General features: G+C 41.6%; 1 protein-coding gene across 1 annotated transcript in view; it reads right to left on the bottom strand.

Annotated features, from left to right (window-relative positions):
- Positions 1–42: 42 nt before the first annotated feature.
- LOC115157424 (myoferlin) overlaps positions 43–21902 on the bottom strand; it is a 24594-nt gene continuing 2734 nt past the window's right edge. Inside the window, exons 4-53 of the mRNA XM_029705661.1 lie at positions 18787–18895; positions 18452–18545; positions 17895–18040; positions 17660–17788; positions 17435–17497; positions 17277–17327; positions 17106–17136; positions 16887–17002; positions 15028–15154; positions 14573–14676; positions 14405–14473; positions 14278–14321; positions 13647–13729; positions 12489–12613; positions 12284–12397; positions 11951–12128; positions 11731–11855; positions 11529–11638; positions 11036–11228; positions 10533–10820; positions 10243–10406; positions 9760–9874; positions 9448–9550; positions 9125–9264; positions 8867–9037; positions 8623–8713; positions 8458–8535; positions 8156–8337; positions 7582–7740; positions 7370–7471; positions 7102–7263; positions 6512–6674; positions 6318–6391; positions 6127–6183; positions 5149–5160; positions 4950–5048; positions 4609–4737; positions 4255–4410; positions 3756–3847; positions 3149–3319; positions 2746–2894; positions 2426–2565; positions 2256–2344; positions 2068–2163; positions 1790–1931; positions 1581–1680; positions 1261–1454; positions 961–1070; positions 700–847; positions 43–561 (exon numbers count right to left, since the gene is read on the bottom strand). Of these exons, the coding sequence (XP_029561521.1) occupies positions 523–561; positions 700–847; positions 961–1070; positions 1261–1454; positions 1581–1680; positions 1790–1931; positions 2068–2163; positions 2256–2344; positions 2426–2565; positions 2746–2894; positions 3149–3319; positions 3756–3847; positions 4255–4410; positions 4609–4737; positions 4950–5048; positions 5149–5160; positions 6127–6183; positions 6318–6391; positions 6512–6674; positions 7102–7263; positions 7370–7471; positions 7582–7740; positions 8156–8337; positions 8458–8535; positions 8623–8713; positions 8867–9037; positions 9125–9264; positions 9448–9550; positions 9760–9874; positions 10243–10406; positions 10533–10820; positions 11036–11228; positions 11529–11638; positions 11731–11855; positions 11951–12128; positions 12284–12397; positions 12489–12613; positions 13647–13729; positions 14278–14321; positions 14405–14473; positions 14573–14676; positions 15028–15154; positions 16887–17002; positions 17106–17136; positions 17277–17327; positions 17435–17497; positions 17660–17788; positions 17895–18040; positions 18452–18545; positions 18787–18895 (5926 nt within the window). The 3' untranslated portion in view covers positions 43–522. The remainder of the gene's footprint in view (positions 562–699; positions 848–960; positions 1071–1260; positions 1455–1580; positions 1681–1789; positions 1932–2067; positions 2164–2255; positions 2345–2425; positions 2566–2745; positions 2895–3148; positions 3320–3755; positions 3848–4254; positions 4411–4608; positions 4738–4949; positions 5049–5148; positions 5161–6126; positions 6184–6317; positions 6392–6511; positions 6675–7101; positions 7264–7369; positions 7472–7581; positions 7741–8155; positions 8338–8457; positions 8536–8622; positions 8714–8866; positions 9038–9124; positions 9265–9447; positions 9551–9759; positions 9875–10242; positions 10407–10532; positions 10821–11035; positions 11229–11528; positions 11639–11730; positions 11856–11950; positions 12129–12283; positions 12398–12488; positions 12614–13646; positions 13730–14277; positions 14322–14404; positions 14474–14572; positions 14677–15027; positions 15155–16886; positions 17003–17105; positions 17137–17276; positions 17328–17434; positions 17498–17659; positions 17789–17894; positions 18041–18451; positions 18546–18786; positions 18896–21902) is intronic.

Below are 21902 nucleotides of genomic sequence, written 5' to 3'. Positions count from 1 at the left end.
GGATGTAAACAAATATATGTGTACAATATGAGAAAAATAAACTTTTTGTGCGTATGGAAAAATTCTGGGATATTTTATTTCAGCTCATGAAACCAACACTTTACATGTTGCATTTATATTTTTGTTCAGCATATACTGTATAACCAAAGACCCCCAATGCAATTGGTCTACTGATCATTTATTAGGGCCTTAAAACAATCATTTATTTAAAGAATCAGTGTGTATATGACCACATAAATGTTCATTACAAGGCACAGAGCATCCATTAAAAAGACTTTAAGAGCATAAGGTTCAAGGAATTCTGATTAACTTGTGCAAAGATAATATAATTATGTCAGAAGTTGGTTTGAACAATATACTAATTATGCATGCTGTGGGCAAACAGGTTTTTAAAAGTTCATTTGAAATATTACACAAATACAGTTTAGAATACATAAAAATAGTCATGATATTTTTGGTTGAAAATACATTGGAAGACTTTGGTCTCTGTTCTTCTTGACATAAGAGCAAAATATGGCGTTTTCATTTGAATGGCTTCACAATTTTCATTGAAATGTAGTTCTGGAATGAGAGAAATTGTAATTAGGCAAGCATTAATCACATCAAAATGTAGGCAATCTGTCAGTTTGTTATTTCATTAAATGTGAATTTTATTTAACACAGTTTAATTGAACATTATCCCCTCCCGCCTGTTCTTACTGGTAAAGAGTACAACAGGATTCCGACGAAGAGCAGCACTAGAATCAGTAGGATCAGTCCAATGAAAAGCCACTTGAATCTGCGCCACACAATGAACTTCATGGTCTTACAGGGGTTCGTGAACCAGAAGAAGGATGTGTCCGGACGCCTGTTGTTGTTGGAAGAGAGGAGGAAACCGTTTAATATGGACTATATCGGAGGTATACATCTCCGTTAGGCCTATAAAAGGGTGAATATACACAGAAGAGTGGAAATCCTTACTTAGGGAAGTCAAGCTTTGGGTTCATGTTGGGTTCATCCCTGCCCTTCCCAGCAGGCTTTTCGTCCACTTCCTTCTCAGACACGATTTCCAGAGTCATCTCAACCTTCCCCTAAACATAACAGATGTTAATTCAGATTTATTCCACACAATGTTTCACATATAGTCTGTAATTTTCAAAGTAGTAACCTTCTTTAGAGATACTAAACATGGTTGAATATAAGATTACAGCTAAACCAGGTTGATTTATACTCTCTTGATTTTGTCAGTTTAAAAATGGATGACCTCTTAGCTGTACTCACACCAAGGACTTTCTTCCCATCCTGTTCAGTGACACATGGCCACCAGCCTCTGACAGACTTCTGAGCGAACAGCGAATTGGCCAGGTCAGATTTGTGTGGTCGTGCATCCATCACCTCCTCCATCATACTCAGATTGCACGTCTTTGAAACCTTGGCCGGAGGGGTAAGTTTACGGAGATCCAGCTCTACCGTGCCTGTACAAAGACCAGAAGACCATGTGTTAAATAGCTGATTTGATCAGCTGGAGTAAAATTATCATATGGTAATTTTTTTTTGAAAAAAGTAGTACGGTAATTCATAGTGCTAAAGAAATGTCTCACCCAGGTAATCATCCAATGAGAACTTGTCATTATCCCAAATTTGAACAATCAACTTGGGGGGTATCCTGAACTCTGTTTTGTCTAGACTCCAGAAGTGCTCCTGTTGAAAATAATAAGCAAGACTGACAAAATTGGCAGCAATGAAATGTACCTCAACTTTGTCTTACTACACTATTCCGTTTGTAATTGTTTCTCAAGCCTAAACACACCTTCTTGGAGACCAGACACAGCTGTTCAGCGGGCAGGTATTCAAAGCCAAAGACGAACCTCCAGTTGAAGTTGCCTTCCCCGTCCAGAGACCTGTAGTGGACGTCGGTCTTCTGCTTGTCCTCCTCCATACCTGGCATCCAGCTGGACCGACAGACTAACTGGTTAATTCATTTAGGTTTTCATGTGTTTGAACAAACCACAAGTGTGTTATATGCATGGCTGCCATGGTAATAGTTCGATCCTAATATCGCTTCAAAAAACATTTCAACACGGATACCCTTTGACGTAGATATCACTCATGCGCTCCCCAGTAATACTAGTTTCGTCCAGAATGACATCAGAGGTGTTCCAAACAACAGCTCGCAGGAAATACCTTTAAAATGGAGACATGGTATTCATGAATAGAATAGAAGATTATAGACTAGATCACTTGGAAATACCAAATTGTGAAGTGATTCTCCTTACTTCTTGGCCTTGCGTGGCACAATGTCGAAGGGAGGTCCTGGAAGGCCCATGTTTTTGGGGAAAACATCCACCCACATTTGAAGGCATCCCTATAAGTGAGGGGAAAATACAGTTAGACTCAGATATGGAGACATATTGAAGATAAAGAGGAAGACAACATGGATAGTTACCTGAGAAAGTTGGGGCTGGAAGCTGCTGAACAGTGTCCTTGTCTCCACGTGCTCAGGCACCAGTCCATGTGTTCTGAGCACGTGCAGAGAGATTCGTTCGTCGGCAGGACCCAAGTGCTGGTGGATCTCTTTGTTGGCCTCTAAATGTAGATGGTAAACGTGAGTTACCTCATATTTAGGGTCCATGTTTTTTTGCTGGTCAGGAAAAAAAACACTACAGGCCTTACAAATGTCACACAAAACATACTCTGGTCCTCATGTCCCTAAAATGAAAGTTGAATGTTACGAAAAGTCCATAAAAAAACCTGCTTATGAATTACCAAATTGAGCCAGGGTGTACTGAGTCCCATTGAATGACAGTGCTTTGCCATCATCTTCTAACCTGGGTGGAGGGACGCCTTTGAGGCGGGCCAGGTTCTGAAGGATCTGAGAGGGCTTTAGATGGTCACGCCATTGGTTGATTCCAGAGCTGTTTCAGGAAGATCAACACAGCCAATCAATCAGAGTCCCCATAATGATTATGGCCTCAATTAAATTACAGTGCCTATCTTTCTCATTCATTTCAGATGGAGGCATGTAGTTGCCATCTGGACCTACACAACAGATGGCATGACACTATGACTCATATCAACACCAAATTAGAGTTCTGAAAATGTCTGACAAACTTAGATTTTTTGAAGTGAACTATGACATAAAATGTACAGCAGGAACAAGTCTCCTCACATGCAGTATGTCTGAGGCAGGCCACAGTAGGAGCCAAAACGTGACAGGAAGCGGTTCTCCAGGTCAATCACAGTCTCTCCCACTTTCTCATCGCGGGTCAGCAGATCATAGTCATACACTGAGATCTTCAGGTCTTTGTCTTGAGGCAGAAAACATGACATCTCAAACATTCTGCAAAAAGGAGGTGTGGTATAAGTGTAGAGTAGAATAATATAAATACCGTTTCAAGTTGTACTATGCAGAAATCGCTACAGCATTTCCTGGTTGCTACAACTCTAATAGTTTACCTAATTTCAGTTTATGTGACAAAATAATATAGTATACTGTAGAAAATCATTGTACCATCCAAACCGCTGTGGAAATATATTTTCCATAACCAAAAATAGTGTGCAAAACCAAAAGCTGGTGTACAAAACCAAAAGTAAAAGACGCAAAAACTAAATTTAAGAATGGGAAGCATAAAAATAGCGCTCATAGAACATATCTACCACTTCTTAGACTTGCTTTCAAGTAAAATGATAGATCTATAACTCACATTTCTATGTGAATTTGGTCAGGTCGCCCAAAAAGTAACATATTGCCACTTTAAATGAATGTGAGATTTTACCTTCCAAAAACAGGGTTGGTGGTATTTGGTAAGTAGTTATCTCGGTCCTCAATTGACTTTTTTCCCAGTGAAATCTTTATATAGGGATCACACTGTAAAGGAAAGGCACATTTAGAAAACAAACATGTCATGTTGCAACATCAAAGAGTATGCAAAGTAGAGAAAAGTAGGTAAGAGAACAGCAACCTGGCAATGCACAATGCGAGAGCTTAGAATTCTAAAGTTATATAGAGCATGACATGTTTGTTGTTAAGCATTTCACTCTACTTGTGCATGTGACAATAAAACTTTGCAATTTTTGGCAAAACAGTTATTATAACCTTTTTCTGTGCAACGTTTTCCACCTATATGGTACTTTAAATACCCCAATTCATGTTGTTAACTCAAAAAGAGTACAAGATGAGAATTGCTCACACCATTCAAACCAATGAGGGTTCGGAACTTTAAAGCCAATTATCTCTTCGCAGATAGAATTACAAGGTCACGGCGCTGGACTAACCTGACCGTTGTTGTCCTTGGGCTGCAGGTCGATGCCTCTGACCACATAGATCCTGACCAGGCACTCCTGAGGCCCGCTTTCAGGTAGCTCACGGAACTGGCGAGGAGGAGGAGCCACACCCGGGTCGTCTGATAGAGGGTACACCTTAAAAGAGCCCTGAAAACACAGTCATCCGTCATCAGTCATCACGGACAGGTAGCAATGCCTTAACTCTACCACTAGAAAGGGATCAATAGCCTGATTTATGACTGACGCGTTCTATCTTGTTGAGCCAATGTGGTTATGCATATGTATGGGGGCATGTACGAGCATGTATATGGAATTTGTGAAATAATAGTGAAACTGCTGTTCCACCTTGAATTCTCCAACGACGGATGGATCATCCTCCTCATCTTCATTCTTGCCTCTCTGCAGTTTGAAGGTGTTGCAGAAATCGGTGAGTTGTTTGAACTCAGCAATATTTTCCAGTTCCTTATCATACACCTGAAAACAGAGATGTAGACAATTATATTTCACATCAAATTTTATTGGTCACATAACATGGTTAGCAGATGATAATGCGAGTGTTGCAAAATTGTTGTAAATCAGAATTCAATTTGAGTCCAGGAAAGAAAAACAAAATGCCAACTAATTAGTGGAGTTACTTCAGATGTATGCAGCACAGGTGTATTCTGTGTGAGACATCAAGACTTCACCTTCAAAGTGTCATATCCTTTCTGAAGGTAAGGACGGCACTTCTCATGATCTCCAATGGAAGCGTAGAATTTACTCCACCAATCAACTGTCTCCTTCTCCTAATGTAAAAAAAGTGAAGATAGTATTCAATTCCAGACCATATGTCACAAAGTGCTTCTTATGTGATAGAGAGATGTATGTAAAGTTTCCATATCTCACCTTCTCTGCATGCTTTTAAGGAAGAAGGGGATGAAAGGAAAGATAAGTAAACAAGGTATCAAGTCAATGGGAGAACCTTAATTGCATTTCCTTGATTACACGTGTCCGCTCTCCTCGCCTCTTTCTCAAAACCCATTTGGGGAGAATGTCAGAGGGAAGGGACCTTGGACTTCCTCATCCAATGGGTTTTGTGAACAAAGTGAGGAAAGAGGATGCAAGGATTCAAGGAAATGCAATTGAGATTCTCTGAATATCATGCCAGCTAGTGAATTTGTAAATCGGTGTCACATGAATCATGTGAATCATTGGAATCATTTAAAACTGTTTCACATGCATGATCAATCTGGTAGATGGTATAAAATCTGTTGTGGAGTGAAGGAAAAATATGGCATACCTATTTGATACAATGATTATACAGTTTGATGCAATGATCCCCGATTGTGATCCAATTTCAAGATTGAATTATTATTGAATGAACTGTTAGTGCATGAGCTAAGATTGTCTAGAAAGTTGATAATTGATTAAAATGGTAATAGAATAATTTGCAGTTCTGTTATTTTAAGTAACATAACTTTAAATTATGTTACACAATTTAAGATGTTCCCCTGATCAGTAATATCGGTTGCAAGTTTGGAATATTGAAATGAGTAAGCAAGATGTGAGAAAGCAAAGTCAAAATAATATAGTTTCAATGTTTTTTTTTTATGTTGCTTGGTTCTGAATAAGGTCAGCCAGAGATGTCCGTTTTTTGTTTAAACTCAAACGTTAAACTTTAAAAACAGGTTTAAAGTTGAATTTAATGATACTTCATTTTGATTTACTTCTTTGGATGAATCACACATTTTGACTCTGCTCATACTCATTCCTTCCGTATCTGTCATTTCATCTCTCTATATAAACATGTATCAGAGAGGCTCCCTCAACCCTGCAGTGTCATTGTCCAACCTGTAGAGTTGAACTACAGATGACCATACATACAAGACGAGAAGTAGTGGTGGCCATTTTGTTGACTGCTGCTGACATGCTGTACACAAACTGCAAGTCAGAGTATCGACTATGAAATTCGGACTCTATTATTAGATGGAATAGATCTTAAAAGCTATCATAAGAGAGCGTAACAAAATATGGTGAATTTGAGAGGGGTTTCCTATTCGAATGCTAAAGTATACCTGAGCTTCAAGCAGAGGCCTCCTGTCTTCCATGTCAATTCTGGTGTCGTGAGGAAAAGCAGCCATCAAAGCCACTGACAAAGAGAGATAGACCATTTTTATCTCATATTTGTTGGGAAATCGTTTCTATTTCACCACAGGGTGGTAGTATGCACGTGTAATAAGTAAGCGCGTCAGAGGAAGAGAATAGTTACTTTTGGATGACATGGATGACTTCTGGATGACGTAGGGGTCACAGCGAAACTCGTCCAGACTGTCTATGGTACACTGTCCAACCACTGGCTTCCTGCCAAATGGCCTGTGGTCGATCACCTTCAGCACGATGGGAGGGGTGTACATCTCCTCTTTGGGAAGAAGCTGAGGATGAAGATATGACAACCTTGACATCGATCCGCTGAGTGAGAGAATGAGAGAATGCCTACACAAATGTAGCACAGATAGCCTAGTGGTTAGAGCATTGGGCCAGTAACCGAAAAGTCGCCAATTTGAATCCCCGAGCCGACAAGGTGAAATATCTGCCGATGTGCCCTTGAGCAAGGCAGTTAACCTAATTGCTCCAGGGTCGCCGTTGATAATGGATTACCCTGGCCATGACCCCCCTCTGAGGGTGTCTCAGGGGGAGTTGGGATTTGCAAAAAACACATTTCCCTTTCACACTTGTATAATACACAGTTGTACACGCATGAAACAGGACAAATATAAGCACCCACCCATTGGCACGGTGTAAAAATTTAACAAAAGAACAGCACTCATGCCTGTGAGACCCCAAGCAAGCCTATCTTACCACTTTAAGGAAGAGGACAGATCCAGGAAAGTTGGGGCTCTTCTTCATGTTCTTGATGACAGCAGACTCGACCATCTCCCCTCCACACTCTACAACAAGGCTAGGGGAGGCCACAGTGGCCAACTGGTAGGGCTTCATGTTGCGCAACCCCCAGGCCAGAATCTGAAACAAACACACACTGGGTAACAAAATACATACTGTGGAAAGTGGGAAAAAGTAGGTACATTTCTGTGGGAAGTTATAACATTACTGAAGTATTGCAGTTTACCTCAATAGCCATGAGCTGCACCACAGGCCGTATCCCCTGAGGCACCATGTACAGATTCTCCGCCCTCTTGGGAGGGACCAGAGGGAGGTCCGTCTCGTTACCCTGGAGACACAGAGGGAGAGAGTTTTCACAATCCACATCACCCCTTTTCCTATAGGCCTACCCCACTAACTAATGCTGCTACTCCTCCACATCCTCTTCTGCTGCTGCACCTTATCCTTCAGGATGAGCTCAGCAGCCACCAGCACCTCTCCAGCCCGCTGGTCCTTCTGTGTGATGGGGGACCACAGCAGTTTGGGGGTCTGGTCCATACCGGGGTTCAGTTTCACCAGGGGGACACACACGCTCCGGCCCAATAGCTCATCTTTCCCCTGGGGCAAAGTGCAACATGTTAACCACCAGGATGACAATCACGGTTAATAGGGCACTGTATTGATAACTGTTAAAGCTACAGTATGGAACTTTCTGGACGACCTGACCCAAATTCACATTCTCGTTGAAAGCAAGTCTAAGAAGCGGGAGATCTATTCTATGTGCGCTATTTCTATGCTGCCCGTTCTTAAGTTTCGTTTTTGCGTCTTTTACTTTAGGTTTTGTATTATTATTTTTAAATATTTCACAGTGGTTTAGATGGCACAATGATTCTCTACACTATACTTGCTTGTTTTGTCACACAATCAGAAATTAGGCGAACTATTAGAATTCTAGCAGCCAGGAAATGGAGGAGCAATTTTTGCATAGTGCATCTTTAACCTGGGTGACTGAAGGGACTTTGATCACACCTACCACCTGGTCCTTGTCATAGAACTCCAACACCACGTCTGGGGGATAGTGGGCGATGTTCTGCGGGTCCCCGTAGATCTCCACATCCTGGAAGATCAGGGTCTGGTCCCACGTGGGGTTCAGGGTAGCTTTCATGGTCTCTGTGGTTTTACTCATGTGCAGGAAGGACACATGGGCATATGGATCTAGGACAAGATAGAAAAATGTTTTGTATGTTAGATAATACGTCCACATTTTCATAATATGTCACATCGTGTCAACTTTCACTAAATCAAAACATGCTTTTGACAAGGAGACGTGCAAACCCGAGAAGCTGTCTTTGTCCATGGCAATAAGGTTCCTGGCCTGGTAAACGTAGACGCGGAGGTGGTAGAGGTGTGAGCCTGCAGAAAGAAAACACCCACGGTTAAAGCCAGCATCACAAACAGAGAGAAAGATCCATGCCGACTATGTATAACTAAAGCACTCACTGTCAAACGAACAGGACACAGTAGGAGTATTGGCACCAAAGAGCTTGGAGGCATCAACCTCATCTTTTTTTTTCTCATCTACATCAACCCCCTGCAAAGACAAATCAAACATTCCTCCAAATTAATCAAGAATGCATCTTACTCGACAACAGGGACGGACAACACATAATGTCTTCATGCCAGGGAGAAGAAAAAACCAGCAGAAGCTGCAGCCCCTGTGGACCAGAGTTGTCCAGTTGCTCACCAGCGCCCCCTCCAGTTTGAATATGGCGGATGCCCCCAGGCGGCCAGCAGGGGCCATCTTCCTCCTCCAGCGTCTGCGTCGGATCGTGTCGGCGGAACGCTCCTGTCTGTGGAACTTCCAGCCAATCAGAGAGGAGAACTCCCAGCCTTCTGGGTCTCCTTGGTCTCGCTTCTGAAAATGGGGGAAATATTTGACATCCACAACATTTGATTATGATCTCTCAAGACAAGCTGTTTCCTACTGGCACGGTGCACTGACCTCAGTGGTTGTACCAGCAGCTGATGTTCTCTTCCTGGGCCTGATCATTCTCCTTCGTCGGTGGACGTGGTACATCTTCTCTGCTGGCACCCAAGACTTGGGTTTGTCATCTGGAGGGATGGTGATTCCATACTCCCAGCCTGCATTCAGAATAAACCCATTAGAAATGTATACACATTGCTTGAAAATACTACAGGTCATTCTTACAGAAGTAGATTACATGAGGTGTAAATGAGGACAAGACACATTAGAGATCCCAATTTAAAGTCACGTTTTCCACTGCAAGGGCAAGCAGTGTTGTAGAGATCAGTGTGAGAGCAGACCTTTCTCGTCCACAGCCCTATTTTCATCTACGGTCCACTCATCCCCCCAGCTCCAGCCTGCAGGACACTCGATTTCCCCTGGTTTGTGGGTCTTCTCCCCATTCTGCAAACACAACCAACAACACCTGAGAAACCTGGACACCTACCATGCCAGAGCTACAGGAAGCCCAAACTGAATAGGGGAATCTAAGCATTCATTGTACTAAATAATTATCCTGTTTTTATATACTTTTATTGCATCAACGCCAGCGGTATGAATACACATGGTCATGATTTTTGTAGAGACTAAATGGTGTGTGCGTTTTTCCTAACCACGTCAGTGTAGGGCTCAGCAGCAGGCTTCCATTCTCCCCCGGGGAAGCGAGTCTCATTCTGGAAGACTTCATCTATGAACTCAGTGTGTCCCGCATCTGCCTCTGTCAACAGACTGGTCCAGCCACACAGAAAGAGATTTTATTACACACTCAACACTCCTCACTAACAAGTGGTTGATGGAAGGAGAAAAATGCTAATAACCAGAGAACTGATAGCCGGGTCATGTTCATTATGAACCAAAGGGAAGAAAACAGACTGAAACAGGGAGGGACTACCTAGACTTGCCCAATAAGAAAAGTATTTTTGTTTACCGTTTCAAAACGTTTCACTACAGTGTGCCCTACTTACTGAACATGACTGGTCTCTCCAGGGAGAGTGAGGCAGAACCAGCCCATTTCGTTTGATTGTGATAAAGAGGGCTGATTACATGTTTTTCTACAATGGTGGAATTCAGTAAAAATGTAAACAAACAAGTCTTACCCCTTCTCTGGGTCTATGAACCAGTCTCCCTCCCACTCCCAGCCTCGCGGGGGAATGAAGTTCTCTTGTTTCAGCTTCAGCTTGCCAGTCACATCAGAGTATTTGTAGCGTAAACCCAGACCGGTAGTTCCCCACTTCCCCAGCATGTAGGCCTGATTCTCATACTGCCAAAGGGGAAAACACATAGGTCATTTCATTGGCCATTCATATACATTATACAACGATCTTCTCCATTACTATCAAGTTCAACACTCAAAAGGAAAAAGTGAGTCATTTTAATAGAAACATACCAATTCAGCAAACACACTGAACGCCCCTTCTGAGAAATTGTTGAACCTTTTCTCGTCTGCAGACAGGCCCAGCCACATGTTGACTCTGACCTGGACTGGAACCTTCAGACCCTTGTTTTTATCCATAGGGTACTGCATGAAGATATTCCTGGTCCTGCCACAGAACTGTCCACATGACTGTTCACTGTAGGTGGAGTAGAGCAGCTGGTAGGCTGGGATGCGGCTGTACGCCACTCTCTTCTCCCCCCTTAGCATCCAGATGATCACGTCAGGCATGCTGTTCTGGGGCTGGAGAGACACCATGTCAATTACTGTACATCCCCAGTTTTAATACAACAATACACAACTTTATATCTACCTTCAAGGGTAATTTAGAGGGCAATGTACATAAAAAGTGAAGAGACTAAAGCCAAACTATTTGGCCATTATAGTCTCTGATTATTGATAGCAGCTTGCCAAAATTATGTATCATGGCCAGACAAACAGCTTGAACTCTGACCTACCTCCTCAGCGAGCTGCTTCAGTTTGTCCAGCCAGCCCTCAATGTCCCCCAGGGTATCCTTGATCTCAGTCACCTCCTCTTTCATGCTCTTGGCCCCCTCCATGATAGTCTGCAGGGTGCTGTCTCGTAGCTTCTTCATCTGGATGTCCAGGGCGGTCAGGTTTGAGTGGCCCTCCAGCTCTGGCACTTTCAAACTGGTATGATGGGGATTTGGTTAGATACGGAATTACTCAAAAATGTTTACTTTAAAATGTATGCCAAACAAAAACCATTGATTTCAAAGTTTAACAAACCATACAACTCTATGCACAATGATTAATTTGAACAATTTACACAGTAAATAAAAAAATTTAAAAACACATTGGTATGATGGGGATTGGGTTAGATACACATGCTGGGTTAGGAGTCATCATTTCTGTGTTTATGCTAGATCTTTGAAACTCAGATTATCCCAATGTTGACTAATTAAATCCATCAAACATGGAAGCATTTACCTGCTGAGGTCTTCGATCACCTGATTTACCAGCCTCAGCCAGATCTCAGCCAGACGGTTTTCGGGGACTTTAGCCAAGATGGCCAGCTTCATCGCAGTGATGTTAGATTGCTGAAAGGAGCAATAGACTACAATTTTACACTGTATTCATACATTGTAGGCATTCAACCTGGTAAATTGGTGTATAAATCTGCATCTCGTACCAGACGTTCAGCTATGTACAGAATGATGTTGACTGCATCCAAACGGTGACTGATGTCCTCCCAGAATGATGTAATGACAACCACTGGTTTGGCGTTAGCCCAGGGCAGGTAATAATAGTGGTTACCTGTTGAAAATAAACAAATTAGTCCAATTCAAAGATTCTTGTTGAGGTACCAAAAACAAGATTAGTTCGGTTTCTAAGGTGGCTTGGGCCCTTACCATCAAACACAGCACAGCTGTACTGGGTAGTGGAGGCCAGTGGTTTACAGGTAGTGTCCAGCTTGTTGCCATAGTTGCCAATGCTGACCTCAAATTGGATTGGTTCGCCAGGTTCCTGAAGCATGCTGGCACTATGGAACACTACACACAAACAGTACTTCCTCCTGCGCTGGTATTTCTGATCAGAAGATAAAATGTTTAGTTTAGATAGAAAACAAATCTAAAATGTAGCATGTATTTTGTTTCTTGGCAATCTACACCAAAACAGGATATACCTGTAGGTAAGGCCAAAGTAAAATGTATCAAGAGTAATTGGGGTATAGGTTACAGTACCTGGGCCACCAAGATGTCATCACTAGGGATCTCTTCTACAGTCTTGTCAGCCTTGCCTTCCAGTTTGGTTGAGAGCTCAACCAGGATTCTTCCTCGATAGGCCACCCCTTCACCCTGTCAAAAAGAAACGCATAGGTCATTTTCAATGTCAACATCTCCAAGCTTAGAGATGGAGAGAAGTTTTAAATTCCCTTGCAGGACCTACTTTGCCATAGTTGAGGTCTTCATAGGGGTCAGGAAGCCCAGTGAACTCTCTGGGACTCCCATACAGGTTGATATAGCAAGGCCCAAAGGCTGGCAGGAAACCCACCTCAGACTCCCCAGTCTTCCCTGTGGAGGAAATTATGCTTTTTACTAATGTCTCTAAATGATGAGCTACTGTGGAGTTAGTTCTGCATGTCAGAAGCTGATGTCTTGGATGGAGAATGGTGAACATGGCACATAGGGCTAGCAAATCTTCAAAAACTACAGTTAGGGTATCTGCCCAGGCAAACTCACAGGAGTCATATGCAGTTTTGTGTGTTAGGTTACGCAAAGAATGTCAGCCTCACACAGCAACTCAGAAATGCAACACATGCCGCAAAGGAAGCAAAGGAGCTTGCTCTCCATCTTTGACAAAGAAAAAAGGATAGCAGTCAACTCTGTGACAGCACAAACAAAGCATGCAAATGTAATCAAAAATGTATGACTGAATATCAAGGGTCAAAGGCTGTAACCTTTTGAGTACCGAGGAAGGTCAACTTTGAACTGATATGTGTGTTTACTTCACTCAAATATCCTGCTATTGTACTCAAAGGGCTACAGAAATTTGTGGACCGGGCACAACTCATGGCATTCACACATTCTCAAAGTAACCTCCAATGCAGAAATCATGTCTGGGGTCAAATTGGAACCATTCAAAATTCCTTTATCTCCATTCTAAATTCCTTGAAATGTCCTGCTGGGCTAGAATCAGTGGAATTTACTAATGTGATGTATAAAATACTGCAACTTGTTAGAGATACTGGGCCAAAATAAGACAGATTTTTGCACTGGACAATACTTTAACAATTCACCACATATCTATTCATCTATTTAACCTTCAAGTGATGGAGTGAACCCATATCCCGCATGTTTGTCTATACCAAGAGAAAAAGAAAAGTGCATGTACTGTATATTAGACAGTTACAACTGGAGTATAGAGATGAATAGAGTTCATCTGTTCATTTATCAACCAAAGCGAATGGACATGGTGTTTTTTTGTTGTGTAATTACACTATTATACTAGAAGCTACAATGACATAGAAATCATATACTTGAGCTATAGATATTGTGAAAGGGAGAAAGACAGTGTGGTGTAGTGTAATTAATACGAGAACCATACCTTGAACTTCGCCACCAGAGGATGCTATTTTGGCCAGATTCAAGTATATGGTGCCAATCGAGTCATTCCTCGTCAGGCGATCCCTGCATAAGAGGTGCAATATCAATATGACATTCACACCCACCAACTTCACTTTCATCACATTTAGGGGACACATTGTTTTCCTAATCTTTGACTTGCACCCATTTCCTACTATTCCCACTTTTCCCTGTAGCAACAGACTGAGGTTACAGAGGTGTTTCCCTGCCAACAGGATCCCAGCCTGGAACAGGGAGGGACTGCCTGTCTGACTCATACTGTAGCACTGCCGGGTTCCTCCCAGGCCAAATAAAAACTGACTGACCACACTCTGGAGATGCATACAGGCAGGTAGCAGGGAGCAAGCACTAAGGCACTCTAAGGGGGCTGAATACACACTATGTACATTCCTGAGGTATTTCTGACCCTTGTGACCAGGAAAAACTCCTGGCCCTTATTTGTGTAAAATCTGAGGAAGTGTGCATCTGAATACTGTAATAAAGCAGTGATGTGAGGCGGAGGATAACTGCCAGAGCTCAAATGGAGTGATTTAAATGGATACATACAGTATGTCTATCATAAGTGTTCAGAAGAGGGAATGCTGTTGACTTACCAATCAAAGACGGTCAGTTTGATTCGTTCACACATGGAGGGGAACTGTAGAAAGATTTTACAGGGTCATCGTTTTGAATCACAATTTACCAAAGCAGAAATCCAGTGCATTAGATTGTTTTTTTTACCTTGACCTGAAGATTCAGCATTTGGTTCCATTCTGGGTTGGCATTCTTCTCAATGACTTGGGTGCACAGCTTCAACAATAAACATTCGCAAATCAACTTCACAACTATTTCCATAATAAACAAATCATCCCCTTGATTCGAATTTTAGGTGGAGAGAAATGTGAATACCTTTTTGCCAGCGAAGTGAGCCTCGACAAAAGGATCCACTAGATTCTTCTTGTCCCCATCCACTCCAAACATCCCCTTCAATGACTGGACAAAGGCATCATCCACTATGGTGAAAAACACACAGGTTAAAGGAGCAGTTCACTATTTCAACTTGAAGTTAGATGGTTCCTCACCCTGTAAGTACTCTATGGCAGTTTCTCCTGGCCCATAGACTACTTTCAGGGTGAGGAACCATCTAACATCACGTAGTAAAATAGTGAACTCATTTAACTTTGATGTATTTACTTGCATCTCTAAACAATCTTACTTGAGAGATACAGATTGAGACACTTCTAAATGAAGAGCTAGTTCGGATGCACACCTATCTTTAACGTAGAGACAAAGCACTTGAGAGTTAAAGCAGAACAAGCCAACCACAACAGCAACATAACATTATATATGCACGAGTGGCATACTCTGGGGAATGTCCTCGGCCCGGAACACTTTGAGAGACAGGGTGACCCATCGCAGTGTAACCCCTGCTGGCAGCAGCAGGTTACTTTCTATGTCATCCTGGTCATCATTAATGTCCCTCTTCTCTACCTGCAGAAGCCACAAACATACACACTGTTGTCACACTTCACTATGATAGGCACAGATGTTATTTTCCAAGTATACTACCAGTCAAAAGCTTTAGATCACCTACTCATTCAAGGGTTTTTCTTTATTTTACTATTGTCTATATTGTAGAATAATAGTGAAGACATCAAAACTATGAAATAACACATATGGAATCATGTATAAACCAAAAAAGTGTGTATGTATTTTAATAGCCACCCTTTGCCTTGATGACAGCTTTGACAACTCTTGGCACTCTCTCAACCAGCTTCATGAGGTAGTCACCTGGAATGCATTTCAATTAACAAGTGTACCTACTTAAAAGTACATTACTGTGTGATTTATTTTGGTCTTATTGCATTTGAGCCAATCAGTTGTGTTGTGATAAGGTAGGGGGGAATACAAGAGATAGCCCTATTTGGTAATTGACCAAGTACATATTATGACAAGAACAGCTCAAATAAGCAAAGAGAAACAACAGTCCATCATTACTTTAAGACATAAAGGTCAGTCAATACGGAACATTTCAAGAACTTTGAAAGGGTCTTCAAATGCAGTCGCAAAAACCATCAAGCGAAATGATGAAGCTGGCTCTCATGAGGACCGCCACAGGAATGGAAGACCCAGAGTTACCTCTGCTGCAGAGGACAAGTTCATTAGAGTTACCAACCTCAGAAATTGCAGCCCAAATAAATCCTTCTCAGAGTTCAAGTAACAAACATATCTCAACATCAACTGTTCAGAAGAGACTGTGAATCAGGCCTTCATGGTCGAATTGCTGCAAAGAAACCACTACTAAAGGATACCAATAAGAAGAAAATACTTGCTTGGGTCAAGAAACACATGCAATGCACATCAGACAGGTGGAATTTTGTCCTTTGGTCTGGAGTCGAAATGTGAGATTTTTGGTTCCAACAGCCGTGTCTTTGTGAGACGCGGTGTCAGTGAACGGATGATCTCTGCATGTGTATTTTCCACAGTAAAGCATGGAGGAGGAGTTGTTATGGTGTGGGAGTACTTTGCTGGTGACACTGTCTGTGATTTATTTAGAATTCAAGGCACACAACCAACATGGCCACCACAGCATTCTGCAGCGATACACCATCCCATCTGGTTTGGGCTTAGTGGGACTATCGTTTGTTTTTCAACAGGACAATGACCCAACACACCTCCAGGCTGTGTAAGAACTATTTTACCAAGAAGGAGAGTGATGGAGTGCTGCATCAGATGACCTGGCCTCCACAATCACCCAACATCAAACCAATTGACATGGTTTGGGATGAGTCGGACCACAGAGTGAAGGTAAAGGAGCCAACAAGTGCTCAGCATATGTGGGAACTCCTTCAAGACTGTTGGAAAGGTGACTACCTCATGAAGCTGGTTGAGAGAAGGCCAACAGTGTGCAAAGCTGTCATCAAGGCAAATTTGATTTGTTTAACACTTTTTTGGTTACTACATGATTCCATATGTTATTTTTTGATGTCTTCACTATTATTCTACAATGGAGAAAATAGTAAAAATAAAGAAAAACCCTTGACTGAGTATGTGTACTGAAACTCTTGACCAGTAGTGTGACCTGACAAGGACATTCATTTAGCTCTGATAAGTCATAATATAGGAATGGGTTCATCCAGATCATTAAGATGCTCCAAATTAGTGTTCAGTTACGAATCATGCCAACAGAAACCGTGAGAGGTAACCCCAACTATTACTGTACCAGTGATTCGTCTCCCGCCCCAACGATGAACATGCTGACTTTAAGGTATCCTCTGGCGCCCGAACTGGATTCATCAGGGTCATTCAGGAGGAGCCACTTCCTCATTACAGAGTGAGCTATGAGACAGGCCGAGACAGACAGCCACAACATTTACCCCATTGAGGAAATGGATAACAGACTCAGTGTATGCAAATACTGTGAAAGGCACCATAAACATACCTGGTTCATCATAGATGAAGCCAACATCAACCTGTGGGAAGCAAAGGAAGATGGGAAATACCTCAGACTGATAAAATGCATAAGTCAAGAGTAATGGAATGTAAAGTTAGACTCTTTTGTCATTAATCCTTGAATGTTTTTTGTAAGAGGTGGAAGGGAAAGATGGAGTACCTTGAACTCCCCCATGAGACTGTCAGCTCTCAGAGAGAAGGAGTCGTACACCTACAGAAGGAAAGTACTCTTTATTAGAGTGAGAATGAAATTCAATACATAGTACCTGACTGTTCAGATCAGCTAGTTCCATATTACTAACATTGAGTTCAACTTACCCGAATGCTGACATGTTGATCAAATAGGTCCGATGGTAACATGTTGACGTTGTAAAAGAACATCTGTAAAGAGAAAAAGGAATCTGGGTGGTTTAATGAGAAAAGCAAATCCACATTAACCTTCAGGACAAATCAACTGCAGTCATTTCTCAAGCAAGAATTCCCCATTTGCTAAGCACACATGGACTTAGTCAAATTAAGTTAAATCAATATGACTTATTTTACCTCATCAAAGAATGGATTGTTTCCCCGCTTGATCCTTGTTCTGTGAGTCTGTCCACAAACATTCACCTTCACAACAGGTTTGATGTTATTCCCAGGGAGCTGTCGTCCCTCTAATACCCTGACACGGATCTGACGGCAAGAGATAATGAGAAAAGGTAGTCAAAACAATGTCAAATCATAATTCATGACATACTTCTGATTAGATAGATGCTAGAACCACTATGCCAGAATTCACCTGAAAGTCCTGAGGTTTATTGGCCAGGGGACGGTTCAACTTCCTGTTTTTCTTGACCAGTATTTGGTTAGGGTTTCCAGGCTGACCAGGGGCAGAGGGACTCTGTCCTGCATCAGTGATGTCCTCATCCCCCTCTTCACCTCTACCTTCCATTGCAGACACACACACACAGCACAACCTCAACCGCAGTCACCAGATAAAGTACAATCAACAGCACAAAGATTAGTTGTTGCCTTTAGTAACAGCTAATACAAGTATCCAAATAAACACATAGGCCTTTCATAATCCTGCCCCTGTCAATGGCACATGGTTGATAGGAAAACCAAGCAAAAAGCCAATCTTTCCCTGATGCTTCTTTCTTATTTTGAGGATTAACACAAGCATACCAGACAGCTCTTTTTTACAATCAGTTTGTTTACCAACTCATAGACCTAGTATAAGAAGGAAATTGACTACTTCAAAATGGAGATGGCCTAAATGGCACAGCCAGTGCTCTCATAGGCACCATAATGGGACAGGTACAATGAGTCATCAATCTATGAGAACATATGACCTACCAGAATCCCCTGCAGCATCTCCTGCCTGTGGGTCATTTGGGTTTGGAGCGGCATTGGCTGGAGGCTCATAGTGAATAACAAGGCTCACCGTGGCCTGGAAGGTGAATAATTGGTGGAATCAATCATCTCATTAAAATGTGCTGACATCAAAATTCTAAATGGATTTTTGGTGCTCATGTGGTTTTTGTAGTTAAGCTAATACAATGTAATGAATTAAAATGGGATAATGATATTGCAGCTGTTTCAATTTCAGATGATTGCATGATTGTTTTGCCCATATCCCTGGTAGCTGATGAGTAGCTGCAATCTCCATTAGTAAATACTGAACAACTTACTCCAGTAGCCTGTCCCTTTTCATTGACAAGAGCCAGATCTTTAAATGGAAAGGATTTGACTTGACCAGTTGCAAGGTCTTTCAGTGAGATTTTTGCAGACCCGAGAAACCTGCAAAACAAGGCTAAACTTCAGATATGGCTAGCTGTAAAAACAAATACAACATTCCTACTGTCACGTGTGCTCCCTCTAGGTCACCAGGCTGCTCGTTAAGGTGCACACATGTCACCATGGTTACGCGCAATATGACACTCACCTGGACTCCATCACCTGCTTGATTACCTGCCCTATAAGTGTCACTCCCCTGGGTCCCTTCCCCAGGCGTCATTGTTTCTGTTTTTTTTTTTTTTTTTTTTTTTGTCTCGCCGTTGTTCGTGGTTTTTTTTTTTTGTTTGTTTTTTTGGTTCATGTTCCGTGTTTTGGTTCATGTTCCGTGTTTTGGTTCATGTTCCGTTTATTTATTAAAACACTCACTCCCTGAACTTGCTTCCTGACTCTCAGCGCACATCGTTACACCTACTATACAAAGGTGGGGTATGAACACAGGGAAATTCCGTTTGATAATGTATCTTTGATTAAACATCAGGTGCATGTAAGAAATGAAAATACTGCAACAATATCCTTATCACTAGAGTCCTTAAGAGTGGCTATTTGGCACTAGCCAAATGAAACATCTACAGTGTCTATAGAAGGTCTACAACCCCCTTGAATTTCTTCACATTTTATTCTGTTACAAAGTGGGATTCAAATGGATTTGTCATGATCTAGACAAAATACTCTAATGTCAAAGTTTACTTTTCTTTTTTAAGAGTAATGAAAAATAAAACACTAATATAACTTGCTTAGATAAGTATTCACCCCCTTGAGTAAATACATGTTAGAAACACCTTTGGCAGCGACTACAACAGTGAGTCTTCTTGGGTAAGTCTCATAAGCTCTTTGCACACCTGTATTGTGCAATATATTCACCCATTTTCAAAATTCTTTAAGCTCTGTCATGGAGTTGGGGATCATGGTTACACAGCAATTTAAGTCTTGCCAAAGATTTTCAAGCAGATTTAAGTCAACTGTAATTTGGCCACTCAGGAACATTCATTGTCTTCTTGGTAAGCAACTCCAGCGTAGGTTTGGCCTTGTATTGTAGGTTATTGTCCTGCTGAAAAGTGAATTCCTCTCCCAGTCTGCTGTAAAGCATTCAGGCCATGAAATATATTCCTTTGCTGTGTTTTTGTTGCACTTTTACTTTAGTGCCCTGTTGCATACATATGCATGTTTTTGAATATTTTCATTCTTTTCACTCTGTCTTACAGTTCATTATTGTGGAGTCACTACAATGTTGTTGATCCATCCTCCGTTTTCTACTATTGCAGCCATTGAACTCTGTAGCTGTTTTAAAATCACCAATGGCCCCTAAGCAGTTTCCTTCCTGTCCTGCAGCTCAGATCAGGATGGCTGCATCTTTGATGTGTCTGGGTGGTTTAATACATCATCCACAGCATAACTATTAACTTGATATGCTTCAAGATATATTCAATGTCGGATTTGTTATTGTTACCAATCACTGCCCTTCTTTATGAGGCTTTCAAAAAGCTCCCTTGTCTTTGTACTTGAATCTGTGCTTAAAATTCAATGCTTGACTGAGGGACCTTAAAGATGGGGGACAGAGGAAGGGGTACTCATTCAAAAATAATGTCAAGCCGTATTATTTCAGACAGAGTGAGTCCATGTAACTTATAATGTGATTTGTTGAGCCAAATTTTACTTCTGAAAAATGTACCCTTTCCTAAACAACGGGGCTGAATACTTATGCAACATCTATATTTTAGTTATACAATTTTTATAAATTTGTTAAAATGTGTAGAATTTTCTTTTCACTTTGACATTACGAAGTATTTTGTGTAGATCAAAGACCAAAAAAAATACAATTAAATCTATTTCAATCCCACTTTCTAACGCAACAAAATGTGAAAGAAGTTCAAAGGGATGTGTAGACTTTCTAAAGGCCCTGTATGAGAGTGCTGACCATAACGGTCTTTAACGCTATCAAATATGGAAGTATGGAGATTGTGATACATTAGGCTACTGACTCTAGCCATCATTGTAAATAAGAATTTGTTCTTAATTGACTCATCTGGATAAATAAAGGTTAAATAAATAAAATACAACTTCTTTATTTGAGAATAGAGATTACATCTAGTCATGAGTGCAGTGAGCAGATGAGGAAGGAAAAGCATTCTGTGTGCTCAGTGATGTCACCATGAGAAAAGGCACAGGGGTGGCCTCCTCCCAAGGTTAACAAACCCACCCAGTCAAATACACCCACAAAGAACAGGAACCTGGCATCACACACGAGCAATCAAATAGAGATTTCATCAGAGGAGACTGGTGAGAGGAGCTATAGGAGGATGGGCTCGTTGTAAAGACTGGAATGGAATGGGTGGAACGGTATCAAACATATGGAAACCACATGTTTGACTTCGTTCCATTAATTCCACTCCAGCCATTACAATGACCCGTCCTCCTATAGCTCCTCTCACCAGCCCAATCTGGAGAGCGAAGCTTCCTAGTAAATAATTTGACATAACTTGCCTTACCACATCGCGTATGAACAAATGATGTTGGGCAGCAGGTAAATTAGGGGTTACGAGCATTGGGCAAATAACTGAAAGGTTGGTTTGAATTCCCGAGCTGACTAAGTGAATATTTTCTCAATGTGCCCTTGAGCAAGGCACCTAACCCTAATTGCTTCTGTAAGTCACTCTGGATAAGAGTGTCTGCTAAATTACTAATATGTGAAATGTAATGTTACAACTTTTCCAAGGATTTGAACCTTTACCCTCCAGTCAGGAATAATGTCCATACAGATCCAGGTGGGTATTGTTAATAATGTCATTTCTCTCTTTGTTTATTTTATCATTTATCTCTACTGGTCACTCTGCTCATGGGGAATATTACATCTCCCAGGCAGTGTTCAGACAGATCTCTTCTACATCTGGGAGGCTGAAACATGAATTCTCTGGAGAGTGACGCTATCAACCTGGAATGCAGGGTAATAAATCAGAGGATGTTCCATCCTTTCCTTGTGACAATAGTAACATTTCTGTTATATTAACAAAAC

This window comes from Salmo trutta, chromosome 2, assembly GCF_901001165.1.
Source record: "Salmo trutta chromosome 2, fSalTru1.1, whole genome shotgun sequence".
NCBI lineage: Eukaryota > Metazoa > Chordata > Actinopteri > Salmoniformes > Salmonidae > Salmo > Salmo trutta.
The sequence above is the reverse complement of the archived record's forward strand: the minus strand, read 5'-3'. Positions and strand labels throughout refer to the sequence as shown.